At 45.6% G+C, this 26,712-nt stretch overlaps 1 protein-coding gene across 7 annotated transcripts in view; it reads right to left on the reverse strand.

Moving 5' to 3' along the window:
• TNS3 (tensin 3) overlaps window positions 1-26,712 on the reverse strand; it is a 784,915-nt gene that overhangs the window by 272,768 nt on the left and 485,435 nt on the right. For all 7 annotated transcript variants that reach the window (XM_085607385.1, XM_085607384.1, XM_085607387.1 and 4 more), the window contains 3 exons: window positions 25,473-25,537; window positions 24,087-24,170; window positions 15,408-15,520 (listed from right to left, as the gene is read on the reverse strand). In XM_085607385.1, the coding sequence (XP_085463511.1) occupies window positions 15,408-15,520; window positions 24,087-24,170; window positions 25,473-25,537 (262 nt within the window). The remainder of the gene's footprint in view (window positions 1-15,407; window positions 15,521-24,086; window positions 24,171-25,472; window positions 25,538-26,712) is intronic.

Here is a 26,712-nt window from a genome sequence, read left to right on the forward strand (position 1 = left end):
GATTGTACAGGGCTGGCTCTCCGCCCCTCTTATAATGCACGGTGTTATCTTCAGTTTCATGCGATGCACGGGGCTGGCTCTCTGCCCCTCTTATAAGATGCACGGTGTTATCTTCAGTTTCATGCGATGCACAGGGCTTGCTCTCTGCACCTCTTATAAGATGCACGGTGTGATCTTCAGTTTCATGTGGTGCACGGGGCTGGCTCTCTGCCCCTCTTATAAGATGCACGGTGTTATCTTCAGTTTCATGCGATGCACGGGGCTGGCTCTCTGCCCCTCTTATAAGATGCACTGTGTTATCTTCAGTTTCATGCGAGGCACGGGGCTGGCTCTCTGCCCCTCTTATAAAATGCACGGTGTGATCTTAAGTTTCAGGTGATGACTGTACAGGGCTTGCTCTCCGCCCCTCTTATAATGCACCGTGTGATCTTCAGTTTCATGTGGTGCACGGGGCTGGCTCTCTGCCCCTCTTATAATGCACGGTGTTATCTTCAGTTTCATGCGATGCACGGGGCTGGCTCTCTGCCCCTCTTATAAGGTGCACCGTGTGATCTTCAGTTTCAGGTGATGATTGTACAGGGCTGGCTCTCCGCCCCTCTTATAATGCACGGTGTGATCTTCAGTTTCATGCGATGCACGGGGCTGGCTCTCTGCCCCTCTTATAAGGTGCACGGTGTGATCTTCAGTTTCAGATGATGATTGTACAGGGCTGGCTCTCCGCCCCTCTTATAATGCATGGTGTGATCTTCAGTTTCATGTGATGCACGGGGCTGGCTCTCTGCCCCTCTTATAAGGTGCACGGTGTGATCTTCAGTTTCAGGTGATGATTGTACAGGGCTGGCTCTCCGCCCCTCTTATAATGCACGGTGTTATCTTCAGTTTCATGTGGTGCACAGGGCTGGCTCTCTGCCCCTCTTATAAAATACACGGTGTGATCTTCAGTTTCAGGTGATGATTGTACAGGGCTGGCTCTCCGCCCCTCTTATAATGCACGGTGTGATCTTCAGTTTCATGTGATGCACGGGGCTGGCTCTCTGCCCCTCTTATAAGGTGCACGGTGTGATCTTCAGTTTCAGATGATGATTGTACAGGGCTGGCTCTCCGCCCCTCTTATAATGCATGGTGTGATCTTCAGTTTCATGTGATGCACGGGGCTGGCTCTCCGCCCCTCTTATAAGGTGCACGGTGTGATCTTCAGTTTCAGGTGATGATTGTACAGGGCTGGCTCTCCGCCCCTCTTATAATGCACGGTGTGATCTTCAGTTTCATGTGGTGCACGGGGCTGGCTCTCTGCCCCTCTTATAAAATGCACGGTGTGATCTTCAGTTTCAGGTGATGACTGTACAGGGCTTGCTCTCCGCCCCTCTTATAATGCACGGTGTGATCTTCAGTTTCATGTGGTGCACGGGGCTGGCTCTCTGCCCCTCTTATAAGGTGCACGGTGTGATCTTCAGTTTCAGGTGATGATTGTACAGGGCTGGCTCTCCGCCCCTCTTATAATCCACGGTGTGATCTTCAGTTTCATGTGGTGCACGGGGCTGGCTCTCTGCCCCTCTTATAAGGTGCACGGTGTGATCTTCAGTTTCAGGTGATGATTGTACAGGGCTGGCTCTCCGCCCCTCTTATAATGCACGGTGTGATCTTCAGTTTCATGTGGTGCACGGGGCTGGCTCTCTGCCCCTCTTATAAGGTGCACGGTGTGATCTTCAGTTTCAGGTGATGATTGTACAGGGCTGGCTCTCCGCCCCTCTTATAATCCACGGTGTGATCTTCAGTTTCATGTGGTGCACGGGGCTGGCTCTCTGCCCCTCTTATAAGGTGCACGGTGTGATCTTCAGTTTCAGGTGATGATTGTACAGGGCTGGCTCTCCGCCCCTCTTATAATGCACGGTGTGATCTTCAGTTTCATGTGGTGCACAGGGCTGGCTCTCTGCCCCTCTTATAAAATACACGGTGTGATCTTCAGTTTCAGGTGATGATTGTACAGGGCTGGCTCTCCGCCCCTCTTATAATGCACGGTGTGATCTTCAGTTTCATGTGGTGCACGGGGCTGGCTCTCTGGCCCTCTTATAAGGTGCACGGTGTGATCTTCAGTTTCAGGTGATGATTGTACAGGGCTGGCTCTCCGCCCCTCTTATAATCCACGGTGTGATCTTCAGTTTCATGTGGTGCACGGGGCTGGCTCTCTGCCCCTCTTATAAGGTGCACGGTGTGATCTTCAGTTTCATGCGATGCACGGGGCTGGCTCTCTGCCCCTCTTATAAAATGCACGGTGTGATCTTCAGTTTCAGGTGATGATTGTACAGGGCTGGCTCTCCGCCCCTCTTATAATGCACGGTGTGATCTTCAGTTTCATGTGGTGCACAGGGCTGGCTCTCTGCCCCTCTTATAAAATACACGGTGTGATCTTCAGTTTCAGGTGATGATTGTACAGGGCTGGCTCTCCGCCCCTCTTATAGTGCACGGTGTGATCTTCAGTTTCATGTGGTGCACGGGGCTGGCTCTCTGCCCCTCTTATAAGGTGCACGGTGTGATCTTCAGTTTCAGATGATGATTGTACAGGGCTGGCTCTCCGCCCCTCTTATAATCCACGGTGTGATCTTCAGTTTCATGTGGTGCACGGGGCTGGCTCTCTGCCCCTCTTATAAGGTGCACGGTGTGATCTTCAGTTTCAGGTGATGATTGTACAGGGCTGGCTCTCCGCCCCTCTTATAATGCACGGTGTGATCTTCAGTTTCATGTGGTGCACAGGGCTGGCTCTCTGCCCCTCTTATAAAATACACGGTGTGATCTTCAGTTTCAGGTGATGATTGTACAGGGCTGGCTCTCCGCCCCTCTTATAATGCACGGTGTGATCTTCAGTTTCATGTGGTGCACGGGGCTGGCTCTCTGCCCCTCTTATAAGGTGCACGGTGTGATCTTCAGTTTCAGGTGATGATTGTACAGGGCTGGCTCTCCGCCCCTCTTATAATCCACGGTGTGATCTTCAGTTTCATGTGGTGCACGGGGCTGGCTCTCTGCCCCTCTTATAAGGTGCACGGTGTGATCTTCAGTTTCAGGTGATGATTGTACAGGGCTGGCTCTCCGCCCCTCTTATAATGCACGGTGTGATCTTCAGTTTCATGTGGTGCACAGGGCTGGCTCTCTGCCCCTCTTATAAAATACACGGTGTGATCTTCAGTTTCAGGTGATGATTGTACAGGGCTGGCTCTCCGCCCCTCTTATAATGCACGGTGTGATCTTCAGTTTCATGTGATGATGGCACAGGGCTGGCTCTCTGCCCTGTCTTACATGATGTAGCGCCCGAGGGAGGGAGCTGGGGGCCTCGACCAGACTCCCGTTCACTAGGCTGCAGGGAGTGACATCTGCCGCCAGCCTGAGTTTTCATGGCGGTTATTTGTTTTCCCTGGAGAAGCGGTGAGGGTGTCGCTGTGCAGACTTGAGGGGAACGAGTTTTATCCTTTCTTTTCTCTTCATATACACCCCCCCACCCAATTGTAAAATGTCCTCTTATTCCCACTGTCCTTACCACTTCTCTACGCGCCGAAAGGCGGGCTCCCCTGTCCTTCGTGGTATAATGGGGTAGCATAGTGTTAGGTCAGATACAGTGGGGATGTAGCTCAGTGATAGAGCGCAGGTTTCGCATGTATGAGGCCCCGGGTTCATTCCCCGCATCTCCAGGCTTTTGTTTAGTATGCCCTTTATTACATTTTGGACTTTTTTAAAAATCCTCTGTATAAACACAGCATGTTATTCACATCGTGGCTAGGGGGTCTTCTCCTGTAGTTGATTGTGAATAAAGTTACCTTGTTCCAGGCGTCCCTTTTCCGTTATATTTCCACAGAGTGGGTAATCATTCATCAAGCAAACTAACATAATGTTTTACAGAAAAAACAATCCGGGTTTTGTTCCTTATCAGACGGCTAACATACATACCTAATGTAGAAGTTTTTTTGCAGTTTTATATAGTGCGAAAATGTCCCTAGAACTTCACAGCGCTTTCCACCAGATCAGGATTACGGAACTCATTTTTTAGGCATGGGGGAATTACAAACAAAGCCTTGTTTCACCGCGCGGAACAATTAGTCAAAGTGAGGGAGCATCCGAGGACGGTGCTATAGGACGCCACCTCTCGCTTACTTATGGAACAGTATATTATATCAGCTGGCGCACTATGTGAGTGTGATAGCGTGTGTGCATGCACGCGAGTGGATGTCGTTTACCACACTCCAAAGTAATAAAGCTTAGAATGCAGGGCATTTTTTCAGATTAATGGATAATCGAGGTTTATTCTTTTTATTTATTTAAAAAACAATGCCTTTAATTTATCTTATAAGGTCCCAAAGGTGAGACCTATTGGCTATGCCAATGCTTGTTAGAACTGCCGGTGCTGAGCACCGATGGGACCCAGCCCACTTAAAGCTCTGCCGCACCTGTTAAATATCGATACCCTAGGGTTCGGAATTCACCAGGTGTGATACATAGCCCACACTATGAGTTTTCTCTGGTGAAATGGGGAATAATATTCAGATTGTGGTGTTATACACACCAAAATATGGAAGCCCCGGTATTAAATAGATGTGTGCATGGGTGTCACAATATACCGGGATACTCGAAATAGAAGGTAGAATGTAAACAAGAGGCATGGAAGCAAGTTCTCAGGGAATGCAATTAAAGAACGAGTTACTTATCTTCGGTAACAAGGGATCTGGTAGAGACATAGTCTAGCCGCAGATTCCTTAACTTAGAATATCCCCAGGCGTCAGACTGGATCTGGAAAACTTTTCCTGCAGCAGCACCTCTGCGTGCCGGGGGGTGGCGCCGTCCGGCTCCGCCCTGACGTTGTCCCCGGACATGACGTCAGTGGAGCCATATAAGCCCCTCCCGACGCGCTGACGTCAGTTTTCGTCGGAGAAATTTTGCCCGTCAGAACGCGGAGCCATCACCAAAAAACTGTGAGACTATAGGAACAGTGTGCAAAAATGATGAAATTGACAGGTGAGATAGAGCAGTGCTCTGGAGAGCCACCCCGCAAGAGCGAAGGCTCAAGCAATGTTAAAAGGGGACAAGGATGTGGAAAAACAGCCTGGGAGAGGATAGAAAGTCCACATCCTGAAAGTAAAACCGTGAAGGAGAACAGGTCCAGAACACTAGATTAAGGAGAATTCACCACAAGACGTCACGAGAAAGAGAAGTCGCAATCCCAATCAAAGATCCACAATGTACATAGCCAATAGACATGAAGGAAAGGCCGCCGAGGTGGCAAAGACCACAAGGCAATGCAGAAGGGGAAAGCGGGATGGTGGGAAAAAGCGTGAAGGATTTCACATCCCTACAATCCAGGCCAAGGACTGGAAGGAACAGATGATCTATGAACAGAATGAATCAGTCTGTGTTGGAGTGAGAGTATATCACTCTGCAAAAGGGCAAGCCACCCCAAGGGAGGCGAGTATAGAAAAGCCTCTACCTGAAAAGGTACTCGCAGAACGGGGAGGACGGGCATTAAGGAATCTGCGGCTAGACTATGTCTCTTTCAGATACATCGTTACCGAAGGTAAGTAACTCGTTCATCTGATAGAGACGTCTAGCCGCAGATTCCTTAACTTACAATAGATACCAAAGCCATATCCACAGAGGAGACGGGTCTGCGACTGAATCCCATGCAGTTCTAGAAAGAATTTAGGGGTCCATAAGGAGGACAGATCGCAGGTAACCACCAGAGCATGACGCTCTAAAGGGAGAGGAAGCAGTGGGAGGCAAAGGCAATAGAAGCTGTCACAAACAGCAGGAAAGAACCCATGAAAAGTGGGTTGAGGCTAAGTGAAAGTTAAGGTCTTGATAGAGGGAGATGAACCCACCCAGAGTGGGAAAGATCTCCAGGATCTGAAGTGGCGACAAAAGCCTAAACAAGTACAGGTAGTCCAAGAAAACAGTGTGAAAGAACACTGGGGAACTTGTACCCGCAACTGCACGTGGGACAGCAAAGGCAATATGTTGCCCCTTACCCAGAAAGCGCCAGCGTGGAGAATGAACCATATCCCAGATATGGCGAGTTTTGTAGATGCTGATGGCAGCCAAGTTGTGAGAGACGGCAGCCAGTAGGACAGAGACCTCGCATACCGGCCTAAAGAGCACAACAGCGAGAAGGAGCTCTGTGGAAACTGGCCCCAGTAAGACAGGAGTGACATAAGTGGCAAAATGCCAATTTATGGCACAAGATGCCGGTAGCACGGAAGTTAGAAGACACGCCATGACCAGGCGATGGTGCCATAATATGTGAAGGCAGATTTCAAGCAGTGGGGCGTTACCAACCAGAGCAAAGACAGGAAGGAACCCAAGCACGTTGTGTGGACACTGGAGCCATATGAAGAAAGCAAGGACTTCGTGTAGGGTAGCAAAGCAGCCCAGAGGCACCAAACTGCAAGAAGGTAGCAGCCGAAAAAGGGCACCCGAAAACTTTAGGCACTGGCAGAATTAGTAGACCGGGGCAGGACCCATGGACACTGTATGAAGGAGAGAGCCTGCATGAACCCGTCGGGTAAGAGCACCGAGGGGAGCCAGAGCAGGAGGGAAAATGTTGAAATAATGAAAACGTGACCCAACAAGAGTCTCCCGGAAGACAGAGTGGGAGAAAAACGAGGCACAACCCTGGCAAAAGTGAGGTCAGAGGTAAAGGTCCCTGAATCGAAGGAGCGAACATCCAAGGAAAAGACACCCCTCGGAGAGTGTACAGCATGAACCTCAAGCAAAGCTTGGAAAACCCCATACCCAAAATCGCTAGTGCGAAAGAAATACAAAAAAAAAAAAAAAAACAGGAATGGAGAGGTAGTACTATAAGGAGAACTAGATACAAGAACTGAATTCACTGTAAACTGAACAATACTAAAAAAGAGATAAAACATGAAGACACAAGTAATCATGTGACGACAAAGCAAAAACATAGAAAACTGAGAAGGAAAAAGAAAAAATTCAAAAAAATGTAAAAAATGTGAAATTGCTAAAGATGAGACTGACTTACAGTCTGAGAGAGATTACAGAAAACATTGCATTTCCAGTTTGTCATTAAGCCCATGGGGTAAAAGGGTCTGCAAAAACTTGGTCCACCAAACTTCTCTCTGCGCTAATGTCCTCTCATTATTGGTAGACGATTTGAGTGGTATGATTTCAAGAATGGTATATCTCAACTGTGCAATGGTGTGATGATGTTCTAACCAATGCGTGACTAGATGAGGTTATGAGGCTTTTAGTGTTGTTTCTTGTTTCAGAGTTCGTGTCTGAAGCTTCTCGATAATTCTGACAGAAATTGCGACTCTCAGCCCTAAGGAGTTTTCCTCTTTCGTCTTTTCATTCTTAGTAAGCGTTTCCCAGTTCTTCCCTACACACATGGGAGTACTACGCAGCTTTACATGCATCACCTTTTCTCTTTTATTGTGCTATCTTGCACTTTATGGTGGTCTTCTTTCTTTTTGCACTAGCTTTTTTACGTGTGTCACATGGTATAGTAAGTTGTTTTTTTCTTTAGGAGCACTCCGTTCACACTCCATGTTGAATTGCTAAAGTTTGAAACTGACCACCTGGTGTCTTTCCCGTTACTCACTGACCTTGCATCTTGTTCCCGGTTTTCGAATTGATTCTTTATTGTGATTACGATGTTTGTCGCATTATGTGTTGCTAAAGTGTATTCTTTTGTTTACAGCGGCCCCTGAAGAAGGGATGTTATCCGATCCCGAAATGCATTGGGCACTTCTTTTTGAATTGACGTATATTTACGCTGTCAGCCTAAAATTTATATACATGGATGTACTTTAATTTCCTATGTTTTTCACTCATTGTTGCTATGTGAATAATTTTTTTTTGTTTTGCTATGATTGGATCATAAAAGATTTACTTTGATTCAAACTTTGGGATCATCGTGCTGTACATATATTTCTTGCTTAAGCACTGTTGATGTCTTTCCATTTTGGGTATCCAGTTAAAAAGTTTTTCAGGAGTTTTCCTTAGTCCGCACAGCTGTGCACTCAGTATACTGGTGTTAGTTCACCAGCAGTTCACTTAAGTCTACCACTGGACATGAGGAGTGGCGAAGGCGGAGACTGACCGAAGGCCAGGCTACACAAAGAACTTGCACCCTGGCACCTTGATCAGGGGAGTCCAGGGAAGCCACAGGAGCAGACGTAGATGGGAGCACCGGCATTAACGGACGCCGCAGGGAAAACCTACAGCCGCCCGAGGGATCGGGGGGGATCATCCACCAAGGCAAGCTGGCTCGACGCCAGAATCGACGTCGAGCGGCGCCGTAGTGGAGTCGCCAGGACGCCGACAACCTCCCTGGAGAAAGTAGAAGGCGCTGGCGCCGAGCCTGTGGCAGTACCCAGCACCGAGGTCGGCGTCGCCGAGGCCCACGCCACCGGCGCCGAGGCCGGCGTTGCCGGCGCCGCCTCAGACGTCGGCGCAGGGAGCCCTACAGGGCTGTGCGCTGAATGACGGGGAGGGCTGTGCTCTGGGCCCTGGCTTGTCGGCGTCACGTCGGCTCCGGAATCGGAGTCGACGCACACAGCCAGTGCTGGGGAAACATCCGCAGACGATGACCCGGCCACAGTGCCTGCTACCTCTGTAGGGCCCGAAGACGCACCAGGGAGAGGGGGCGACTGAAAACAAGCCTGGAGTGCCTTAGAATAGGCCTCCTTTTGGGCACGTGTTGCCCCAACACCCGGAAAGGGTGAATACGGAGGATGCCGTACGCCTCTAACCGGCTCATTCCGAGAGGAATGGCCGGTAGCGGCATGAGTGGAAGAAGATCTCCGTAAGCGACGCCTGTGCTTACGCTTACTTGGTGTCACACCGCGGTCGAGGGAGCGGCCTCAGGAACGAGCCCGATCCCGAGAAGAAGAGCGGCGACGGGAGGGAGCTAGACAGGACAGCCGTGTGGCCAGCAATTTCATGCGCCGCTCCCTCAAGGACTTTTTGCTTCATCTGTTGACATGCGCCACAGTCCTTGGAGTCGTGGTGCATGCCGAGGCACCACATACATATGAGGTGCGGGTCAGTGCCAGACATCTGGCGCGCACAGGCTTCACAAGCCTTAAAGCCGGAAGGCATTGAACATTGACCCCGCCCCCCGACACGCACGGTGTCGAGAAGGCCCAAAAACCAGGCCAAGGAACTGCTGGTTTTCCAGGATGCGCGTTCAAACGCGGAAAAGAAGAAAATGGACGTCAGTGCACCGGGAGGTGCATATATGGCTCCACTGACATCATGTCCGGGGACAATGTCAGGGCGGTGCCGGACGGCGCCGCTCCCCGGCGCGCAGAGGTGCTGCTGCAGGAAAAGTTTTCCGGATCCAGTCTGACACCTGGGGATATTCTAAGTTAAGGAATCTGCGGCTTGACGTCTCTATCAGATTTTTTTTCTAATTTGTGATCTCTAGGTGTCGAGGGAAAGGTGTGGCTCTCATTGTAGTTAATGTCTATGGCCCGAATTATGACTGCCCGGAGTTTTACACTGCTCTTGCTAGCATCGTCTATAAGTACTCAGAGGCGCGGTACCCATGGGGAGGAGATTTCAATCAAGTCAGGAACCCGAATCTGGATAGCTCAGGAGGGCCGTCGAGGCGACCTTCCGCGGCGGCCAGAGCACTTGAGAGTGCTTTGCTAGGCATAGATCTTCGCGATGTATGGCGAACAAGAAATCCGGAGGGGGGGCGGTTACACACATTACTCTGCCTATTATAATTTGCACACTCGTATAGATTACTGGTTGATCTCTTCGCCTTTTATAGGCCACATTCGGGAATGCACGGTACTCCCTTGCACACTATCGGACCATTCTCCTCTCTTGTTGGTACTTAATGTGCCAAAGAAGACTATTCTGCCATTTACCTGGCAGTTTCCACCTTATTCATTGCTGGACCCGGTCCTTAAAGAAGACATGGCTGAGGCTATCGAATCTTTTTTTGAGGTAAATGTAGGATTCGTAGATAGTTTTCAAGTCGTTTGGGAGACTTTCAAGGTTTACAATCGGGGAGTGGCCATGGCGAAACACTCGGGGGTTTTACGCTCTATACGACAGAGACTGGCTGATCTCGAACGGAAACTGGGCGACTTGGAGCAGCGTCAGCAGTCGTGTAACGATGAGGCAATACGGCGTGAAATCAAAGAACTACTGGGCGAATATCAAGACGCAGCTGACTGTGAAATCAAGCACCTAGGCAAATATGCCACAGTTCGAGTATATGGGGAAGGGGATAGGCCGGGTTCCGTATTAGCCCACATCTTGAAGGCCAAGCAAGGCAGAACGCTGGTCACTGAACTTAAGTCGTCAGGAGGTGAGTTTCTAACGGATGAGGTGGATATAGCGGACAGGTTCAGGCAATTTTTTGCTGAATTATATTCGGCACGGTCGTCCGGTTCGGAGGATGAACTTCTTACCTATTTAGAGCATATTAAATTACTATTCCTCACTAACACCCACCGTGAGTTTCTAATGCGTCCCGTAGAAAAAGATGAGATTGTATTAGCCCTGGCTGGTATGAATGCCACGGGTGCTCTCGGAGCGGACGGACTCACAGTCAGCTTCTATAAAAGTTTTCTTGATCTATTACTCCCGCACCTCTCAATGCTCTTTGATGACATGTGCGTGACGGGCACAATGCCACCATCAATGAGAGAAGCGATTATTGTTGCCATCCCAAAACTAGGTAAACCCTTAGACGAGTGTGGGTCCTATCATTCACTCTCTGCTTAACGTGGACACCAAGCTATTCGCTAAGATACTCACTAATCAACTTGTGCCACTGGCGCCAGTACTGATAGCCCCGGAACAGGCAGGGTTTATTCCGGACAGGAACCTTAAATACAATCTCCGCACGGTGTTCGGCACCGCTCAACACACCAATCCGGTCTCTAAAGCGGTCGCTGTCTTCCTTGACATGGAGAAGGCCTTTGATTCGGTAGAATGGCCCTTCCTGCGACAGGTCCTCACTAGGATGGGTCTGGGTCCAGTCTTTCTTCAACAGATAGGGGTACTTTATAATTCACCTATGGCTCGTATCAAGATAGGCGATTTGGTAACCGATCCGAACACGGTATCCAGAGGAACGAGGCAGGGCTGCCCGTTGTCCCCTATCTTATACGCCTTAGTGGCAGAACCACTGGCGTGTGCGTTAAGAGAGTATCATAGCCATAAAGGTGTCTGCTATCCAACTTACAAGATCATTGTGTCTACCTACGCAGATGACACACTACTGTATGTCCGCGAGCCGGAAAGCAATCTCTCCTCTGTCCTTAGGGAAGTAGTACACTTCGGGGCCCTGTCAGGTCTACGTGTTAATTGGTCTAAATCCATAATCTTCCCGATCACCCCAGCCACGGTACCCTTTGAGTCGGACTATCCACTGCAATGGTCCACGGACGTGATGCGATATCTTGGTATCCGTCTCCACACGGATTCGGAGATCGTGTTTAGAGAAAACTACGGCACCGCAGTCAGCAGGCTGGAAGATGACGTTGAAACTTGGATTAAGTTGCCACTGTCTCTACTTGGCAGAGTCTCTATCATTAAGATGGTGGTTCTGCCAAGATTTCTGTTCCTCTTCACGAACATACCTCTTGTTTTACCTAATTCCTTTTTTCAGAGAGTCAACGCATTATTGATAAAATTGGCCTGGGTGGGCAAGCAACCAAGGGTGAAGTGGCAGATACTTACCTTGCCATATCATTTGGGGGGGTTAGGTGCGCCAGATTTAAACTTGTATTACAGAGCAGCACAAGGCGCCCAAGCTTATTATTGGATACTTGGGGCGCATGATAGCCCGTTTCTTCGTATGGAAAAACTTTTTACGGATCCCCTCCCCCTTCTGGCCACGATCTTTGAACCCATGGACCGCAGGACTGGGATATTGGATTCTATTAATTCTACCCGACATGCATGGCATAACATTTTGTAATTACAGGCAGGGGCACTGCTATACTCCCCGGCAATGCCCATAGAATAGACTCTTCGGGTGGCCCCGTGCAGGGATAAAGGGATTATACGTGCGTTACATTCACTGAACATACTGACGGCAGGGGATTTGTTTCAAGTTGGGCAGTTAAGTCCTGGGAAGAGGTTGAGGACCCGGCGGTGCCTAGCAATCTGTTATAACGGTTTCAGTTTCACAGAGAGAGGAGAGCATTGCATGGAATTCTGGGAGATGAACTTCAGGAGCCCCCTGAAGTACCGGAACTGTCCTACATAATCAGAGCCAAGTCTCCCCGTAAAATGGTTACCAATATATATAAACTGGCAATGTCCCATAGAGCAAATCATTACACCAAAGCCAGGCTTGCATGGCAAAGAGATTTACAACGGAATATAGATGAAGCCATGTGGACTTATTGCTGCACTAGTACTCGACGTATCTCCTTACACGGCAGACATAGACTGATTCACTTCAAGTATGTGAATAGAGTGTACTACACCCCAGAGAGGCTGCACAGATATGGGTTAAGAGAGTCCTCGGCTTGTGAAAGATGCAGAACACAATCCGCAGATTTTTTCCATCTTGTGTGGCAATGCCCGGGCGTGTATAAATACTGGGAATCTATCTCCCAGGAACTGGGGAAAATAGTAGATATCGATATAACTCCAGATCCGACCCTGGCTCTATTAGGGTATACCAAACAACTACCTAAGGCAATGCGTAGACTGGTGGATATGGGCCTCCTTATAGCTAAGCGTCGAGTTGCAATGTGCTGGTCGAGAGGCCCCTTACCTACAATGACACAATGGTCGCACGACATGCTTTACTGCAGTACACAAACGGAGAATTTCAGTGAATTACTCCCTCCCAGGAGCAGACCCAAGAACTTTTGGGGACTTTACACAACATACTTGCTTGCCAGAGACTCGGACGCTGATACTGAGACTCACGCGGACCCTGACGGCAATGTGCGCCCTGCCACGTAGCAGGTGGGGTCGGACGCAACACTGACGGTGACACCCTGAAAGCTGGGTCGTGATTGCAGTTTATCACACCCCCTTTCCCTCCCCCCCCCCCCCTCGTCACCCCCGCCCATTCCCCTATGGGGATACAGTAATTTCAGGTGACTGGAGGCACGGGTCTAGTGACTATGTGCTGGATAGGCAATGACCCCCACCGTACATTGATCTCCAACTGACCTCTCACTGCTTTATAAATAACTGGTTCGCATTTTGACGACGCAAGCCGAGTATGTTTTGTTTGTGTGCTTTGGTTACACGTCAAGTTTTTTGTGCACATAATGTATTTTTTGATTGGCGATTCTTAATGCTTGCAATGTTCAACACTCCGTCCATCATTTCCTTTGATTCTTAATCGCTGCCTGCCCTCCGGGTGGTTGGCTTATTAGCAGTGTATATCCATTCACAATGACATGTTGCCGGCCCCAGGGTTGTAGGCAAATGGCTGTGTTCGACTGAGATGTATGTAATAAAGAATTTTAAAAAAGTACAATTGTGAGGAGATATTATAGCAGTTAAACTGACAAAAAATCCAAAGGTCAAAGCGCTTCTATTTGACACATCAATATCAAGCAGCCTGCTAAATGTAGCAGAAATGCGTACATAAAGAGGTGAGCTCTGCTCTTCGAAAATTAAGTTGTGATGCTGTTTCTGTTTGTATAAAGGTCTAATAGTAAACACGTTGTGAAAATATGAGCTCATTCAGTGGCATTAAAATTACTCTTGTGCAGTTTCACTGGAATAGGTTGCTTAGATCACGTTTACATTCTAGTCTCCAGAAATGGATTCTGCAAAGGAGTGTCAATGTCCACTTACAGAGAGTGGGCAGCCTGGAAAACAGGTCAGTGAGTTACACACTCACTTCTGACATCTGTTGTCACCTGCCGGATACACGCTTGAATCTTACCAGAGCCAACTAAGTCTTTCACTTTTCTGAAGTCTATCAGTTGAAAATCAATAAATTGTCTAAAAATAATACCTATTATTTACATGGTTTTGAAAATGGAAAAACTGTAATATGTATGGCTCTCATAGATAGCCTCTATTATTTGCTTCATTTTCTGAATCTCATAGCGCACTGCTTTGACACAGCAACAGCGGATTACGAAACTGGTTACCCACTGTTGTGATGCCATAGAGACCTACCAGGCCAGGCTGACAGGCCTCCCTGAGAGCCTGTCAGCACAGTGCTGCTTAAAAGCACAGCTGCAGGAAGGGGAAAGAAGGCAGGAAAGGTGGTGGGGGTTTGGTCAATGATGGCAGGTGTTTTTTTTAAAACCTTTTGGACAGGGATGAATGACAGATGCCCTCTTATGTATGACTCCCACATCATTCCTCTGCCACTGCGTTGCAGTTGAAAGCAGGGACAGATGACTTTAGGGGTCATACATAACATAAAAGTATAGATGGGCAAAAAGTGAATTACGGGATGTTTTTCACCTCGGCATTCTGAGTAACATCGTAGACAACTCGTGCTTTGCACTCGTTCTCTATTTGATGTCCCTCAGAACCCCTCAGTGAAAAAATCCCTGTAATTCTCTGTTATCCATCGATAATTCTATATGTTTTTAACCATCATGTAGGAAGGACGTACCGGCGTGTGGTCTTTCTGCAGGATGTGTATCATGTGAACAAAGTGCATCCCTACCCCAGACCTCATGATACCATTTTCTATATGCATTAAGAAGGTTTATATGTTTTGTCTTTCTGGATTATCAGGGTTCTTGCATATTATGGGTTACGGAAATTTTTAGGAGGAAATAAAAATAAAAGACAATCTAAGTGAATGTATAAAGCACGAGAAGCTGGCCATCTCCTACCAACACATAGACCTTGACCAACTACCGACTAGCGCCTCCCTTCGAAATACCGAGCTACCTCATCAAGAAATCTGGGGCCTTATCGGGAGTTACTTAAATGTAAACTGTACATACGTGTCCTCTACCCTTAATGTGATTCCTTGCGTATTGTACACTGCTATGATCCCCTGTAAATCGCTCTGATACCCGAACGGGTCAAGTTCGCGCTCTATAAAACAATAAAAATAAAATAAATAAATAAATAAAATCTCTTACCCAAGTGATAATATACGTAGGATTATGATTTCATTTGTTTTTATCATCTCTGAAAAGCTAAGCATATCCCAAAGCTATAAATGTAATGTGTTTATTGATTCTGCTTACAACTTCTCCTTCTCTCCCCAAATCAGCCACTTAGCCACAAAAAAATTACTGTACTACAGTTTGCCACCTAATAGAAACATGGTAACTTAAAACATTTTGTCTTTCGTTAGTTTTCATGGTGAATGCTGAAGGTTACTTTGAACATAAACAAGCATTACAAGGAAACGTTTTAGCTGCTAAAAAGTCTAAATCTAAAAACTGCATCCTACACATATTTTTCATACATTCTGCATCCATCTTACTTACCGCCCACAGTGTCAAAGTTTGGAATGCCATGAAGAATCACATAGTGCAGAAAGAGAGGGGTGGCATTCATTTTCACTGATCCGGATAAGAGGCCACTTAGAAAATTAACATACCTGAAAAATGCCATTAAAGGTAAAAAAAAAAAGAAAAAAAGGTACATATTAAAAAAGTTTTTAAAGCTAAATATACATAACTACACGTTGGTTATGGTGGCTCTATGTAACGTGTTCTGAAATAAACTGTTTGGGTGAATTTCTCAAAGTTTTTTTCAATATCTCAAACAAGATTACCAATACCATGGTAATTTATGCAATGCAAATATATTGTTTATTCCATTTATTTAAAAGTGTTGCTTTATGTAAAAGTTCACGTAGCTGGGCTTTAGAGTGCTGTACAGTTCATCTTACGTCAATCAAGACAAGTCTAAAATAATGGAACGTCTTTAATTGCAACAATTTGTCTTGGTCCTAATTCTTCACCAAATTAAAAAAGGCTGGGTTTTTTTATTTTTTTTTATTCTGATGACAATTATTTCTGAAAAACATTTAATAAAATAGGTCATGTTGATAGCTCCTCAAATATTACCTTGGGAGAAAAAAGTTCTACAGAACTATTATACTTACCAGAGATGGTTTATAGGTATTTATCACAGTGAAACGTATAAAGGATACACTGTAGTTAAGCAGCCATTTTACTTTCTCTATTATTATAGATACAACTAGTGACATAAGGTATTTACCTTGCTAAACAGAAACGATCATTATAGTGTAGATATGCCCCCTGAGACACCATCCAGCCAGAGCTAATTTTGGCCAATCTTGATACAATGGCCCCAGGGCCGGCTTTAGGGCGGTGCGACCGGTGCCACCGCACCGGGTGCTGGCTTCCTGGGGGCGCCGTGCTTGAAAGTTTATTATGCTTTTGAAGCACCTGCTGCAGCGTTTCTTTCCCCCAACAATTACCAGGCCTCACATAAATATCACAATAACTCGTGTGATTAATTATCTTCCTGGAGAGAGATCAGCATTTTGCATAGTTGATGATTTGACTTATGTGAAGTTAGTGCAGAGGGTTAATATGTCAGCTGCAAAGAACGTGTACCAAGCAGATTACAGAGTGCGTATGATGTAAACAGATCAGCAGATTACTGCTTTCAAAAGAGACATCTTTTTGTTACTTGCAATTTATAACTCAAAGTCCTAATATAGAATAGTGAACTATTAACTTTCATCCTAGAACTGCATACACACTGCAAAGTATATATTATTAGAACATTGATTAATGTTGCAAAAAGGATTAATTTGGCTAGAAATTGATTCTTATTATTAAAGAGAACTCCCAACTATGCTGTTTCATTTTCAACTCTGAGTTTGTGCTTCTCCACACCAATCACTCTTAAACTATACTGCCTACCAGTATGGATGACATGTGACTCTTACACTTTTAGTCCTTTGGCTTATGTAACATTTCCTATACACTGATTTACACACGTATTGTTGACTGTCTCTGTGTAATGTGTGTGTGATGTAAAGTGCTCGGACACCCTACACTGGTATGAGTGGCGCTATAGAACTAATTCAATGCATCTGAGAGAGTGTGGTTATGGAGACTTCGTCACTGTTAAAGGGTGCTAGTGAGAGAATCCGTGGTGGAGGTGGTCATTGGGGGGGCACCAACAAACATTGTCGCACAGGGCACCACCAGCACTAAAGCCGGCCCTGATTGGCCCTACACAGTCTCCAGATCTACACGCTTGTTCATTCACAGATATTGCTCTTTTAGGTAACACATAGCTTTTTCAAACATCAGGATGGTGCATCTACAGTCTTTATATCACACATACACACTGTGACTACAAAGCAGACAATCAAGCCTTCTCGACTGTCCACTGGTTGCAGTCGCTTATGTTCTGCACCACTGTTTTGAAGTAAGATGATATTTGTTCACATGGAGGTGGGAATGGAATATGGACGGGGTCTGCATGCAACAGTTGACAAGCCTCTCGCATGTGAATGTTTGCTAATTGATAAATGAAAGACAGTTGCTTTACTGCTGTTGTGGCTCAGTCACCAACATTACAGATGTGCAGCAGCAGTGGCAGCCTAGCAGACAACCTAGGGGAGCAATGTCTGTTGTTTTTTGTCTGACTCTCTTTAGCAGTGGGTCCTTGCAGTGTTTACCTCTACTATCGAGTGAAAGCTGAAAACATGAGAAAGCAATATAACACAAGCAAGAGGTCTCACCTTTAAAATGCGAGCACTCAGCCACTGGCTTTGCCAGGGCTTGTTTGCAAAGCACCATTAAATAATAAAAAATACTTATCTTAAGGTATCCCAAAACGGATAATTGAATTCAATATTTTTAATCATTTTAAACAGCATGTTTGTTTTTCAAATTTCATGCAGGAAACAACAATTTAAAAAGCATGAATCCGCTTTAAAAGAACACAGAAGGTTAACTGGAGGTACTTAAAAGAACATAAAAACTTTCTGAGGAAGTGTCAGAATTTAAAGGAAAATGCTCGCCATTTACTTTCCATATGACTAGGAACAGGAACAAATGCTCCACCTATTTAGCACTAAGCAGCAGCCAGGGAGAAGGTTTATTGGCGTCCTGGAGAAGAGGCCATCTTCCAATAATAGTTCTGGCTCAAACATAGGCTGAGTGGGTGCAGAAGTCTACCCCCAGTGCCATAAATGCTGCTTTCATGCAACATGTGGAAGGCAGAAGATAAAAGAAAAACAACATTACAAAGTTTGCTGTATAATTAAAACTGGAAAAATGTGAGTGTTGCTGTGCTTTTACAATTGAGCTAAGAACAAGAATGAAGGGTGGCAGAGGTGTGATGGGAGAGAGAGCAAGAAAACACATGAACTTCTATGAAGGGCTGAAAGAATTAGAAAAAGGTCGTTTCCTGGTGTGAGCCATGAAAGAATTTAAGTCAGCCATCCAAAAGAATGGTAAATAAGCTATGCTCCGGGGAGGGAAAATACTAGAAGAAGGAAAACTTTTGAATAAGAAGCAGGCAAATAAGATTGACAAGAAATCCAACAAGTGATATGCAATGGGTTTAACCAAAATGCACTGCAAGTAGTTGTATTGTGCACAGTGGATTTCAACAACAGACAGCTAAAAGCTGATGCAGATGAGACATAAAAACGAGAATGAAGGGCTCAATAAGGAACCATCTGAAGGCATCCAGAAATACAGTTCAAGGTTCTAACACATGCTTGGATAGCTGTGATCCCACAATGGGAATGTGCTGCTTCTAGTGCTTCTAAAGGGATGTCAGAAATATAACCTCGATAAAATACAAAAAAGTACTTTTTTATCAGAGAAAACAGACATGCTTACTGTAGTCACAAACCAGCCCTGAAAATGCCATCGTTAAATAAATACAACACTACGTTCAAACAAACACAGAACAGAAGGCGACTCAGAACCTCACCTATCGAAAGGGGTATGAAGGGGTAAAAGACAACCTACACATGCCACAAGTGGTAAGAAAATTAGGCAGTAGTAGCCTACCTGGCCAGCTCCTATGCAAAGGCCCAAGACCTCCTCTACAGGAATGCAAATATCAGGAAGTGGATTGTGACTTTGGAGGGGAGGTATATTTCTATTTTTTGCACTTCGGAGTGGTGCACAAACTTCAAACGTCAGAAAGTCAAAGGAAAGCGAAGGAATCCGAGTGAAGTCCCATTGCATGACCCGTGCCCACGGAACCATCTTTAGGGGAACTGGATACAGAGCAAGGTTGACATGCATGGGCTTTTACTAACCAGTTTCAGCCTAAAGCAAATTACACAAAGGTAGGAGGAAAGCGCTCCCACCTTTAGGGCGTAGAAGACCTGTGAAAGGTTCACAGGAAGAACCTAAGAAAGACACTGAAGCAGAAACGAGTCGATTCAGGTGACGTCTTCAGTTTCAAGAATGTATGCCTTAGAACCTAACCTCTGCAGTGATGTCACTGACAGGCATGTCGGAACTCCTGACCTGCAGAGTGTCTTTCTCGCCCGGAGGTCGTGAGATTTCTCCTGGCGCCCCAAGACAAAAGGGGCAGAGGGACATGTGTCCGTCAGCACTCATCACATCACTAAATCTCTCTCTTTCAGGCGCAGATGTTCCATTTGGGGTTTCTCGCCTCCAGCCCTGCAGGTCTTTAATGAAACTAGTGACTGAAATGTCCTGTCGACACTTCTGTTATTGGCACAAAACCCAGACCATGGACCCTTCTGTAAGAAAAGTAATTTTTACGCTCAAAGTTATCTGCTGATAGTTTTATGGTTGTGTTGACAATCAGAAACGCTGTGTAGCAGAGGGCACCATGATATTTGGGGTTGAATAATGCATATATTTAGCAGCAGGTTTTGCATTCCCCCAGAATACTGTCAGAAGTATAAGTGAAGGCTGGAGCAGACGAAGCCGCATCTGGGGGCTCAGAGGACTAGTGTGTCTATTGCAAGAACAGCATTTCCCTCTGAGGGCACAAGTTCACATCCCAGCGGGCCCTCGCCGCCTGTCCGCCTCCTGATGTCCGTAAGCGGAGTATAAATGAGTCTGCTAACAGTAAACGTCCGTCGTCTGTAAGTGGTGCCATATTACACCAAGGGCTGAACATGTGCTGTAAAATATTCCAGCTATGTTATTTCAAACACCTTGCTGGTCATTCTCAGAGCAGAGAAAGGTATGTTTACTTACATGTGTTTGACAGCGCAGAGGCACTATTGAGAGAATTAGGCTGCATGTAGTGGAATAATGCAAAACCGGGGGGGGGGGGGGGGGGCTCCCTGAGATGAGTCTTGCACTCTCACCCTCTCTCTCTGCCGATGCCACCCTGAAGGCTCCCTATATATGTGCAGAAACAGCCCGATTGACACCAGCGACTCCGCTTTTTTAGTGTGTACGGCTTTTACTACCAAGTGTTTGCCCTTTGGTAACACTCTAAGTAACAGGTGGCTCTTTTTCCTAATTTAAATAAAAAAATGTATCAACCCTTTGAAAGATGAAAGGGTGGGTGGCCCTGGCAGAATAAAAAAAAAAGTTATTCACTAGACCCAGACTTCCTTCAAATCAGAAAAAACACTTTCAGTACTCGAGTATATATTTTATTAGAAAACTAAATTATTTCTATTCTGAAAAATTATTTGCACAGAAATCTATTGTATAAAAAGTTTCATCCAAATTACTTATTGTTGCTACATTGGAAAACATCGCATAAGATTTAAAGGACAACCCCTTGAGAAACAAAACAGATATATAGATGAGCTCCTAGACAAATAGCTTGTTGGACAATAGGTTTTATATAATCTGCCAGAACTTTGAGGTGTGATCTGGAGATCACAGACCAATGTCAGCAGCAAGTGCTTAACTCACTGACCAATGACTTTGGGTAAAGGAATTAGGTACTGAGAGCTCAACTAGGCCACCTCACAGCTGTACAGACGCCTTTCACCTACCACCCATCCACCTTGCGTCACTGACTGCACAGTGGGCAGTCGGGGTCCACTCAACAGAGAATGCCTGCATCTTTGTAGAACGCTCATCAGTACCAAGAGGCAGGTATCGAAATGCCACATACAGGTGCATTTATTTGAAGCAAAACATCCCTTTGTCGGTGTAGGTAGGAGGTCTGTTATTGGTTGCCTCGCACACTTCCGGCACTCCTCGTGCTAACGAGGTGCTCATAGAAAGCTTGTTTGCTCGTCATGTCCTGCCCTTGTGGAACTGAAGGCACCAATCAGCCAGAGGTCTACTGGGGCTTTTTTCAGTCAAATACCCACAATAGCACGCTCTGGAACACTCAAATCGTGGGAGTGATATTGTAATTTCAACTATAAAAACACAGCCCGAAGTTTTGCAAAAACACTCATATTTCACAATTTGTTCTCAAAATTCTGAAGCGCTGCAGTAAGAGGTTGTAAGCCCAGTGAATGGTGCGGACAGCTGTGTATTCTTCCGCTCGAGGGTACTTCGGCCCGGAATGCAGGCCTTCATCGCAATCAGACACATTACCTTAGAGCAGAGTTTGACATTGCCCTCATGCCTTAGCACTGTCCCAAGGGAGGTGGCAGGCAGAAAGTCTCATGCATTGCAACGGGTAATCATGGCACAGTCAGTCTGACCAAATGCCTGCAGTCTGTTTGTTACCTGCGAAAGGGGGGCTTTGCCTCTCAATTCGACCTGATATTCATTTTTAATGACCTCGTAGGACTGCAGGTTTTGAAAAACCCTTTATTAATGTACCAAGAACCCAGGAAAGGCGCAATGTTAAGCGTCTACCATTGAAAGCATTACTCATTCGACGTCAAAGGCTGTCCTCGGCTACTATTGCCAGATCCTCAGAATACAGGAAGGTACCTTGGCAAGATTCAGGCAAAGCTAGACTAACAGAGAGCGCAGATGCAAAGCCATGATTTAACAGATTGTTGGTGACTTCTTCGCATGCTAATAAACCTCATCTGGTCCATGCACTAGTGATGCATGCTTGAGCAAACCCCAGGATAGAAGACCTGCTGAATCAATGCACCCATCTGTACCGAATATACACCTCCAAAATGCACAGATATTGTGAGTGCTGCTGCAGGGCAAAGATTTAAGGTTTCTGTGGTGACGTACTACCATTTTGTTATGGTCCAGTAGTGCTTCTGCTGTACAGTGGACGTCATATTATTCACACATCTACTTCTTTACTTGCCGCTCGCGTCTCTCTCGCTCCAGTCCTTCTGCTTTGCGCCCTCTTCTCGCCCCTCCCCCTTCCATGGGCAGTTCTGGGAAGCACACATTGTGTACAATGGTGCTTCTGTTGAGTGAGCCGACTTTCTGCTAAAGACATTTACTTTTAGAAGACGCTTTGTTCCCCCCCTTGATGGATTCTTAAACAGTCCGGCTTCATGCTTAAAGCACTCTGCTGCTGCTTGGACCTTGGTCTGCACTACACTCAATATAATAAATAAATAAAATCTCAAACACAGCTAAAAATAAACCAAGATACACGTTTTCAACATAATCCCTTCATAGCAAGGATTTTGCGATGGAAGGCAAGGGCCCTCTAATGAGCAGTTCATTGATGTGTTTAGGCAATGAAAGGGCTGGTAAATTAATTCATTAGATTTCCAACAATAAGCTTTTCAGCCCCCTGCGTCATTTCCAAACTCCTCTACGTCTACACCGATAAGACTCCACCTTCCTTCTAATTAGGAGACGGCGAAGCCTCATGAGATAATAGGACCTCCTGAAGCCTGCCATATAGCTCAGTCGCATGAACACGTACTGCGAAGACTTTCAGGTCACAGATTCAATAACCACCTATGCGGTCAGCTGCTTACCCATAACATAGTAGTAAAACCATCTAATAAACAACAGACAACTCAGAAGTGGAATGCACTGTATGCACCGTCAATAAAAAGGCGGCTTTAGCAATAGGAAAAGCCCAGATGCAAAGATCAAGAACCTGTACGAATACATATTTCTGGGACCCTTTATTTGGATCTCATGTCACAGATGCAGTAACATATGCAAAACAGCAGTCTGATTAATCATGCAACGTTCTCACTTTCCCCCTCAAATGTTGGTAAAACTACAACAGCACTTTAGCTTACTTGTGCTGAAATATATTGTTCCTTACGTGCATTGCCCTAAACTATCTTGTTGCTGGGGTGGGATCACAGCAAACCCACGAAGGTGGACTTCCAGCTGTTTCTGTTGCTAGCTTTTCCTGCCTCTGACAGCCACTAGGAAGTTTAGACCAGGTATAGAATTATTTAGGAGACCACGGGGGCTGCTTTCTATTCAATTTTTTAGCAAAGCAGATGAGGCGTCATAGTTTGTTAAGCAGGTTTCAAATAAATAACGGGGTTCAACATATACCTTTGCCTTCAGATGCACAAAAAGCTACCAGCTATGAGGCCAATAATTGAATCCAAACAGCATGGCTGTTCAATAGCATTATTACATTTAGACGGTAGATGAGAAATAAAGACACTCATATGCCCCCAAACCAGACAGTCCTTAGAACCAATAGGCCATTAAGCTGCTGCTTATCACCAATGTATCCTGCCATTTTGCTTTCTCAGTTGTGCTCCAACATGGATGCCAGCTGTGCCATGTGTAGCACAAACACTTAGTGCTCATCATGAAGTAATTACCCTTGGCTCAATGGAGTAGACAAGGTAGACCCCATGAATAGGAGTGGTCAGATTTATGATAAAACTGTTTTTTCTCAGGTCCAGGTTTCAATGAGCTGCCCAAAACGAGGCATTCTTTTTATTCCCTTATAGGTTATTTTATACATACACAGATAACTTCCACAGATACATTTGTGTAGATTAGTGGCCATTTCAGAGATGTCTGCATTGATGGTGTGGGAGGCTTACTTTCTATTGCTCTCGATCAGATGCATTTTAAGAATGTTAAAATTCACGCCGTAAATCCACAGACACTCACAGAAGTGCTGCAATGAGCCAAAAAAGTTTCCCTCGTCAAACCCTACTCAAAATATGTATTCTAAGAACATGATGACTAATTACGTTTCTGAGCACTGACTGGGTGTGGCATAATAGGAAGTACGTTTTGGAATGCATATATAAAGAAGGAATGCTGCCTAGGGTGGAGTGAATGAAGTAAGGTGACGCTGTTCTTGCGACTGTCGTAAAAAATATGTAGGAAGATGTGCGGTACCTCTTTTGTGATGGCTGCATTAAAGCTGAAACTTTGTCATCAAAGAACTTCTTCATTGCAAATCGGTCCAAAGCTTGGTCGGCACTGCAAAAACAGAACGAGGCAAGTCTTGAAACAACAGCTTACCATCTTTTCTCCTATTTTAAGGAAATGAGCCCTAAAAGGTCAGTTCAATGCAATTCCCAACAAACACAGCCCAACATTTGGACTAACCTGCTTCTCTGCCATTAAAGCCTTGATGTTGGCTTGCCAGATGAACTACAGCACCATCAAACCTGATTGTATTCCTTAATAGTCAGTCTCTCATGGCCCTGGTCACACAAATCCTGCCTCATGGCAGTCACTCAGGATGGCCTCACAGATTGCAACAAATCTCTGGCTTTCACAAGCATTGCGTTAGCAAAGAGTTCTCAACTGCCTGGTACCAACTCAGAGCCCTCCAGAGCGTAAATACTGCCTTCTGACAACCAGCTTGTGAGCCACATTTCAGGCCCTCATCCTTTCCCACTGACGGTGAAAAACTGGCCTGCACATAGGACTCTGATGTTGTCACATTACTCAACTTCCACCCACCACAGAGGTGCTTGTTACTTGCAGCAGCCTGCCTGAACAAACACCTAAAGAAATGGAACCACTCTGTCCGGATAGAACTGCTCTTGCTCTCCCTTCAAGAAGTCATCCAGTTAAAGGCCAACAGTACCGTCTACAACTAACTGGCATACATACAACCTGTTCATCTTTAGCCATGTCTCCACAAGACTCGAAACCCATAAACCGTACAAAGGAAGGATGCATGGACAAACCTTCTCAAAGTAGTTCCCCACATGTGGAATGAGCCATCTTCGATATTCAGATTCTTTCTGTGTCTCCAATAGTTCTACAAACACCGCTTTACTGAACTCCTATCCGAAAACAGCTGAATTCTTTGGCCCTTTGCAACCCATCCAAAAATAACTAAACTTCTTGTATCCATTTGCAGTTAAACCACTGGTCGCTCTACGTTGAATGTTTGCCACAACAGTGCTGTGCATATCGCATAACATTATCAATATTACACTTGCGGTGTACAGTATGCTGCTGCTCCTCAATCATAGGTCCGAACAATAAGAACACCATTATTTAAGTAAATAAAACAATCCCACGAGATACGGGCTGCCGGCCACAACTACCCTATTTTGCTCACCAGCTGTGAAACTGCGGACTATGTCAAATCTCAATCTCTGTCTGTGCTCGTACAAATTAATGTCTGTCTCAAGCCTTCGTAAATTCTTTTACATGCAAGCGCCCTCTGTTCACTGCATGGCTATCATGATGGACACCTATTAAATGTGGACTGGTGCAGTGAGGCTATTTCTGAAAGAAGCAAGGAGAGTTCCACCCACTTACCTCGCAGACACATTGGTGAAGTGCATGTACGATGATATCACGACACCTACTCTTCCCTTTCCACCCTGGGGAGAGAGAGAGAGAGAGAGAGCCTTGGTAATACACACTTCGAAATAATGCACTTATCAGGACATCTGTATTACTGTCTTTGCTTCCTTACCTGTTTTCCTGTCAGGTTCAAGTCTATTTGTCATTGGTATCATTTTTGTTTTTGGTAGAGGATAAAAAAGAAAAGCACTCCGAGATGACACTCAAGTTCAAAGAATGTGTTTGTTTTGTTTTCTTAAAAAACGAAAATGTCCTTTGCGGTCCTATTATTGTGTAACTTGATGCTGCAGTGTCCTCTGGGGTACAGATGATGCACAGCCTTGAGGAGCTGGGATGCTGGTTAGCAGCTAGTCAGAGAGGAGGCTGAGTGGGATTAGAATTGAACCCACCTAATGTGGAGCAAGCTGGTTTGCCTGACGGCGCATTCAATGCCATTGAATCGGTGAGAGAGCAGGAAATTATGCAACAAAAGCAATTGGAGAGGAGCATGAGCAATTTGGGTGACAAAGCGACTCTGTGTCAGCCAATTGAAGGGCGTTGAGGTGTTTTAAAAACGAATAAAAAAAGAGCCCTACAACTAAATAATGCAAGGTCACAAGTTAACTTTACCTGGATCCATATAACGATTTTGAAGCAAGATTTCCATAATAATTAGACAAGGCCCACAAAAAGTGCAAGCAACCCCATTAAAAGATTTAAAAGGGGAAAAGACATGAGTTTAAAAAAAAATTTAACCAGCTACTCTACAGGAAATATTATTTTCTTTCATCCGCCCATTACAAATTTTAGTTCTGCAATAACAGAACCCAGGGAATTCAGTACTCTTTTTTTGGCTTGTGGGAATCGACCCTATGTGGCAGTATGTTCGTGCATCACACGGTCTTAACAAATGGACGTTGATTAATAATTGACGAAAAACGATGCTCAAGTTCTTGTCATTATCTGGCAGAGCTTGTGCTTCCAGGATCCTTAGTGGAAGTAGGGTACATTTTATGCACATTCCATGCAGACTTTGTATTAACGTATTCTTGGCGAAGAATAAATATCCTTCGAAAGTTCTAGAGTTCTGTGCTTCACAGTGAGAGAGGAGAATGCTTTGTAAAGTAAAACATGGACACTGCTGCTACATTTTATAATTCACATTTTAGAGAAAGCTGTTGCGTTAAACAAAACAAATGCACTTCTGCCTGTC

Source organism: Triturus cristatus, chromosome 5_2, assembly GCF_964204655.1.
Source record: "Triturus cristatus chromosome 5_2, aTriCri1.1, whole genome shotgun sequence".
In the NCBI taxonomy this organism is placed as follows: domain Eukaryota; kingdom Metazoa; phylum Chordata; class Amphibia; order Caudata; family Salamandridae; genus Triturus; species Triturus cristatus.